Source organism: Gadus chalcogrammus, chromosome 14 (assembly GCF_026213295.1).
Source record: "Gadus chalcogrammus isolate NIFS_2021 chromosome 14, NIFS_Gcha_1.0, whole genome shotgun sequence".
NCBI lineage: Eukaryota > Metazoa > Chordata > Actinopteri > Gadiformes > Gadidae > Gadus > Gadus chalcogrammus.
The window spans coordinates 23,744,355-23,751,854 of record NC_079425.1 but is presented as its reverse complement, the minus strand read 5'-3'; the positions used below and the strand labels follow the sequence as shown (position 1 = coordinate 23,751,854).

Here is a 7,500-nt window from a genome sequence, read left to right as displayed (position 1 = left end):
CTCTCTCTCTCTCTCTCTCTCTCTCTCTCTCTCTCTCTATCTTCTCTCTCACTCTTTATCTCTCCTTCTCTTTTTCTCTCTACCTCTCTCTACTTCTCTCGCTCTCCCTCCCTCTCTCTCTCTCTCTCTCTCTCTCTCTCTCTCTCTCTCTCTCTCTCTCTCTTCAGGGGATGAAGAGAGGGGGCGTGTCTGGGGGACAGGTTCGGACGCCCGTGGCGACACCGTGTATGAGAGCACAAGGTAGGCTCCCTCATTCTGCTCTCCAACACCCACAACGTCACGGACCGGCTACAAACCGAATCCTGCATGATCCCCAGCCCCTTATGTAGACCCCAATCCCAATCCCAATCCCAATACTTTACAGCCCATAAAAACACAACATTGGCCGGCTAAGTTTGTTCGGCAAGCAACTTACGGCCAGTGTTCTAAAAGGGTTGTCCACGGCAACTTGCACATTGTACCACGGCGCTTTGACACCAGCGATATTTTTCCTTTTGTTTGACCCTCCGGGCCAGCCATTTGACAAACCAGCCCAGGTAGCAGACAGACCGCTGATAGATACCGCCGCTACTCCTCCGCCCGGGATGTGCACACAGAGATCTATAGAGAGCAGGACAGGTGTTCCGCTCTGCCTTCCTCATCTCTTCTTCCCCCTGTCCGGCTCTTCCAAAACGCTTTCAAACATTTACTTTGCTGCTTATTCACGCTGATTCACAAACACTCTACCCTTCTGAAGCCCACAAATATCGCCCCAACACCATCCCGCCTCCGTCTCCCCGAAGTGGGCCGCTTGTGTGCTCTCAGGTGTGTGTCTGTTTACATGCCTGTGTGTCTGTGTGTGTGTGTGTGTGTGTGTGTGTGTGTGTGTGTGTGTGTGTGTGTGTGTGTGTGTGTGTGTGTGTGTGTGTGTGTGTGTGTGTGTGTGTGTGTGTGGGTGCGCACATCCTTGTTGTGTTTATGTGTTTTGCATGTGTTTGTGTGCGGGCTTTGTGTGTTATCTGTTTTGCTAGCGCATTCTTTGTGTGTGTGTTTTTTCTCTCAGTTTCTGCGTGCGTGTATATGCGCGCGTGTCCATGTGTGTGCGTGCGTGCGTGTGCGTGCGTGTGTGTGTGTGTGTGTACCCGCTTGTCAGTCCACATATGAGTGTTTATGTACAAACGGAGGTGCATACAAATTTGATCTGCCCCCGTCCTGACGATCGCCTGCAGTGAAAGATCTGTAGGTTGTTTTATGCCCATAAATTGGAATGCAGGAATAGTGCTAAAAATAGTTTTTTTTCCGAGCCCCTGGGCGGGAAACATGCCTGTTAAAATCAAGTTTAAATTCAGCCTGGCAGTCCTTCTGCCTCCCCTGCAAAACGTGTCTCGCAGCGGGACGGGGGACGAGGCTCTGGGCGCAGTGTACGGACAGACGCACGGCCATATTGACAGGAAGTCACTCCTGTCACACACAGACCCGGAGAGGGACGCACTGTACCCCGACACCCACGCCCCCCCACACCCCGTCCCCCGACCCATGAGTCCAGCCCGTCTGACGCCCCTCCTCCAGGGACAGGAGCGACCGGGGCGAGTCCGGCAGGAGCAGGCTTGATGGAGATACGAAGGGACACTCTACTGATTACATTACTCCTTTCTGTATTTTTCCCTCTCTCTCTCTCTCTCTCTCTCGCTCTCGCTCTCGCTCTCGCTCTCTCTCTCGCTCTCTCTCCTGGTTCACAGGTGCTCTGTGTAAGGGACTGGTCGGTGCCCAGACAGGCAGAGGCCCCGCGGGTATGGGTCCACCGGGCTCCGGGAACCAGAAAAACAAGCCCAACGATCCCGGGGGTGGTTCGTTCAGGTACATGCTCTTTTCGCCCTCAAGACATGCGTCTGTGTTCTCGTTTTCCGCCACATGGGGGCAGCATTTCACCAAGATTCCCCGGCATGACTACAGGCTACACTCTCAGCGACAGGCATCAGTGCTCTATCCCCGCCTCTGCCTGGCTAGCTGGCTGGCCGACGGACTGGTTGGCTGGCAGCTGGTTTTCTGGCTGGCTTGCTGGCTGTTCCTCAGTCCCCCCCCCCACCACATTGCTGCACAACCCCAAACAACAGATCAACCCCCCCCCATCAACGTCTCTGTGTCACAATAATCTGCAATATTGAGAATGGACTGGATCCTTAATTTGGAAATGAGGTAATTGTGTCCAGATGGTGGGAAATGTCGAATGCCGTACTGAAAATACCTTTTGGTAAAGTCAACCATACGGCATTTAGCCTGCAGCCTCTCCCTCTCCCTTCCCCTCTCTCTCTCACTTCCCTTCTCTCTCTCTCTCTCTCTCTCTCTCTCTCTCTCTCTCTCTCTCTCTCTCTCTCTCTCTCTCTCTCTCTCTCTCGCTCTCACTTTCCTTCTCTCTCTCGTTCTTTCGTTCTCTCTCTCTCTCTCTCTCTCTCTCTCTCTCTCTCTCTCTCTCTCTCTCTCTCTCTCTCTCTCTCTCTCTCTCTCACTCTCTCTCTACCATTCTCCCTCTCCTCTCCTCACTGTTGTCTTCAAACATGAAAGCCACGTCGCCTACACGCTGACCTTGTTTGGTCCACGGATTCCACACGTTATTTTATTGAATCTTGCGTATAATTTGGGCATACGGTCTATGTATGAGGCTTTTGTTAGGCATACAGTGCATGTGCTCATAGGCTTGTGTATTTCCGTGCCTGTGCTTTTGCCAGTTCCCCTGTCCCTCTGTGTGTGTGTGTGTGTGTGTGTGTGTGTGTGTGTGTGTGTGTGTGTGTGTGTGTGTGTGTCTATGTGTCTGTGTTTATGTGTGGGTCTGTGTGTGTGTGTGTGTGTGTGTGTGTGTGTATATGTGTGTGTGTGTGTATATGTGTGTGTGTGTTTGTGTGTGCACATGTGCATTTCATAAACATTCATTCGATACCTCCGAACACGAGTCTCAGTGTATCAACAAGAACAGGATGGTGAAACCTGGCAGCACCAAGGAAAGCTAGTCTGGGTCACACAGGCCAGTGGGTTCACGGTTACCCCCCCCCCCCTCAGCCCGGTCCCCCCGCCCCACTCCCACAACTCCTGAGGGTAACCAGTGACCCGGGGCCATGATTGATAAACCAATAAATCTTTAGCAGCGTTGGTAATTAAGCTGTCAGCTGCCTGCTTGTTACTGACAACAGCTTTCCCTGCGGTGGTGACAGTGGTCGCCACACACACACACACAGACGCACGCACATGCACACACTCAAACACACACACACACACACACACACACACACACACACACACACACACACACACACACACACACACACACACACACACAGACGCACGCACGCACGCACGCACACACGCACACACGCACGCACATGCACACACTCAAACACACACACACACGCACACACACACACACACTCACACACTGAATCACACACACTCACGCACACACGCAGACACACACAAACAGACAGACACGCACGCACACAGACACACTGACACACACACACACACACACACACACACCGGTGTACACAAACACATACACACATACACACATACACACAAACACACACACACCCACACACATTGTGCTGGCCTGCCCCACATGCCCCATAATGCAATGGGACCACTGTCATGGAACTTCCCCCCCTCCACCCATTTCCTCGCCTCTCCTGCACCCATTTCCTCGCCCCCCCCCCCCCCCCCCCCCCCCCCCCCTACAACAAGCCAATCATTTGAATTCAGAGTTGATTTTCTTGTCGAGTCACATTAAAAATAGTATTCTTGATTTATGAATCGTGAATGTGAGGCAATAATTGTACAACGCTCGGTCTGTAAATCTTTTTTATAAATGCAGTGCAGCACCATTTTACCTCCAGCAATACTGCCAATCAGTCAGAGCATTGAATGACTGATGTATGGTGATTTGGAAAAGATGGGTTAGAAAGCAAACCAACACAACCACCACCTCCTCCATCCAGTGCTTTTCACACTTGGTGGAGGTTAGCGGTGACACGATCCCTGTTACCCCCGGTAAGGCCACTAGCTCCGAGAGGGTGGTTATGGTGGTGTTGGTTTGTGGTGGCTCCCCCAATCATGGTTCCTAAGCCTCTCTCCTCCTCGTACCTGGGGATGCAGAGGTCATGTGTCTGCAGAACCAAGCGGGGCTGTGTCTCGTTACACACCAGCCTCAGAACCTCTGAAACCAACCGTCCTGTGGGCCCTGGCTCCAGGCACCATCCCGGACCCTTCCAGTAGATCTTGATGAATACATACGTTCACATTTTCTGTTTTTTTTACTTTTTAAGTTTTTTGGCCATGTTTAAGATAAAATGTTATCTCTCATCCCCTGTTACTGTTTCTGTTTTAGCATATTATCTAAAACGATTGAAATTAATTAACACAGTGCTTTTGACAGGCAGAAGTTCGTAAAGGTATTTTAAATAGCCACCAGAAAACATTCTGATGACCCATCCTTCTTCTGACTCGTGACGAGGCAGCAGCAGTTAGAGCAAATTACCGTTGGATTGCGTCAGTTTTGGGGGTTGTGGTGTTGGGGTTTCTTTGTGGGTTCAAGGTTCTTCGAAGGTACGATGTAGCGATAAACTCCTAAATACCTGGGAGTTGTCAGAACGTTGGATACTCGGGGAGCTGGTCTCCAGCTGGGCTGTGCTGGGCTGTGCTGAAGTGCCGTCTGAGGGGACCCACTGTGCCGCCCCACGCAGTGGGCAGGTGTGTGTGTGTGTGTTCGTGGCCATGTTTGCTCGCCCTCTCCTCAAGCACGCGCCTATCGGTTAATGTGAAAGGGGAACGCATCTCTTTCTGTATGTGTATGCCTACAAGTGACGGTATGTGTCTGCATGTGCCTGTGTCTTACTCATTTGTGTGTCTTTATGTGTGTGTGCTTGTGTATGACTTGTGTGCGTGTGTGTGTGTGTGTGTTTACATGTGTGTGTGTGATTTTGGTGCATGCATGGGAGCAGTTGACAGTACAGAGTGAAAGCAGCTGTCTCTAAGCCCCCCCCCCCCCCCCCCCCCCGTGTCTTTGTAAACACACCACATCCGCTGTAATCACAGGCGAGCAACCCGCGGCCCGCTGGCCTTCTGCCGGCCAAGCCCCCCGGCCCTAGTGCACCCAGCCTCACATTCCCCCCCTCCTCTGCGCCAAGGCCAGCAGGGTGCGGGGCCAGCAGGGGCGGGGCCATAAGACTGGGCGGGGCCAGCCAGTGCACATAAACAGACAGCGGCGACTGTTCTCAACATGTGTGTGTCTATGTGTGTGTGTAAGGGAGTGCGTGAGTGTGTATGTGTTTGTATGTGTGTGTATTGCACGTGTGTGTGTGTGTGTGTGTGTGTATACGCGTGTTTATATGTGTGTATGTGTTTGTGTTTGCATGCCTGCATGTGTGTGTGTGTGTGTGTGTGTGTGTTTGTGTGCCTGCATGTGTGTGTGTATCAGTGAACACACTCACAAAACGGGCACACACATAGAAACATGTCCCTATAATTTTTTGTACATTTGTACGTTGCTGTTTCACATTGTAAGACTCTGTACGAACAGAACCCGTTTTCTTCCACTTTAAAGTTCTGCGTTTGATCCGACGTGAAAGGGGACCACAGCAGAGAGGTGTTCCTCCTCCAGGGGCCTTCCCCAAGAACATACCTGACGCACACACAACACAACCAAAGCTCTAATTGAGGAGCGCACACAGCAGGTGTGCTTCCTTGCGCTAATTTCAGGGTGTGCGCCGTGCCTGCGAGTCAGTTCCCCCCGCTGCACCCGAGCCCGAGCCTGGCTGGATCACACCACTTGTTCTCAAGAAAATGACAGCAGCCTCCCCAGACCAAGCTCAATCGTAGATTGAGCTTGGTCTGGGGAGGCTGCTGTCATTTTCTTGAGAACAAGTGGTGTGATCAACGGGCCTAGTTCAAACGACTCTGTACGCAATTGACTGCCTGTCGTCATTGTGTTAAACCAGCCAATAGCGCGCCAGGGGGGGAAAAAGCCAGCTTGGTGATTGGCTCCCGCAAAAGCGTGTCGGAAAATGTGCTGGGGGTACCCGGTCTACCCGAGCCGTTCATCTATCCTCAGCCTCACAGGGTTGAACCCCCGCCCTGCGCTGAGAGAGGCTGTTCTAGTGCTGCCGTCGCCCAGCTGGCCTCTGAGGGGTCAGCCCTCCTCCCTGACCGTCTCCCAGTGGGGGGGCTCTTATGGAGGACCGCCTGAGCAGCACTGCACTCGGGTTATGTCGTTTGTTAATTTTTTTAATTAACAAGGCAAGAATCGACTTCATCCATCCGTCTATTCATCCTGTCATCAACGGCATCCATCATTCATCAATTATTTCACCCATCCATTATTTAACCCGTCCATCCTCCGTCATCCATCATCCATCCCTTCATTCTCCATCCATCCATTCGTCTATCCTCCTACACTCACACACACACACACACACACACACACACACACACACACACACACACACACACACACACACATGCACCAACAGATACCATATACCCCCACCCACACACACACACACACACACACACACACACACACACACACACACACACACACACACACACACACACACACACACACACACACACACACACACACACACACACACACACACACCCCAAAACACACACCCCCAACACACACACACACACACACACACACACACACACACACACACACACACACACACACACACACACACACACACACACACACACACACACACACACACACACACACACACCCAGGGCATATACACAAACATAGTTGTGCCTTGGGTAGGAAGAAAGGCGCTTATAGAAATCCAGGATATTATTATTATTTTTATACACACAAGCTTCCAAATGGCACTGCAATCCCCGCAACCCCCGTGGCGTGCCCGGGCTGGAACCAAAGCTTGATATGGAAACGACATGCATATGTATTCACGTGGCTGCAGGGCGTCATGTCCTTGAGCTTCGCCGAACCAATCACAGGGCGGGAAAGCGCTCTTCCATCAGCGGGCGAGCTAATTACACGGCTGCTTTATTAGCAGCGAGGTATAGTCAAGAATGCTTTGCCTTCAGTGCCTCCCTCCTTCCCTTAATGTCAGACCTGTCTCTGCTGTTTTTCTAGGGTTGGAGCGCCGGCAAAACAACACCGCACAACACAAGCCCTGCACTCCTTTAAACACGCAGCAAATGTGTGGTTATTACCCATATCATTACTCCGGAAAAAGTGGGCGCGTGTTATTGTTGGAGCTATTGAAGACAGAATCGTTTTTTTGGATTCGTTCTGTAGCTATCTGATGTTTGTGCTACAGACTGGTTCGGTTGTATTCAGGACTTGTTTACGTTACTCAAGCTGGATTATCATAACCGTTTTACATTATGTGACGTGAACAAGGTTCAGATAATATGCATTTGTGTTGCAAAAGTGTTTGGCTATCCAGACTGTAGCTTAGTGACACATTCTCATACTGTGTGAGCTTCCCAAATCAGGGAGCTGGCGAA

General features: G+C 51.4%; 1 protein-coding gene across 1 annotated transcript in view; it reads left to right on the top strand.

Annotated features, from left to right (window-relative positions):
- The window catches only part of LOC130403717 (transcription initiation factor TFIID subunit 4-like), a 64,721-nt gene that overhangs the window by 18,081 nt on the left and 39,140 nt on the right, over window positions 1–7,500 (top strand). The window contains exons 7-8 of the mRNA XM_056608138.1: window positions 168–240; window positions 1,719–1,836. Of these exons, the coding sequence (XP_056464113.1) occupies window positions 168–240; window positions 1,719–1,836 (191 nt within the window). The remainder of the gene's footprint in view (window positions 1–167; window positions 241–1,718; window positions 1,837–7,500) is intronic.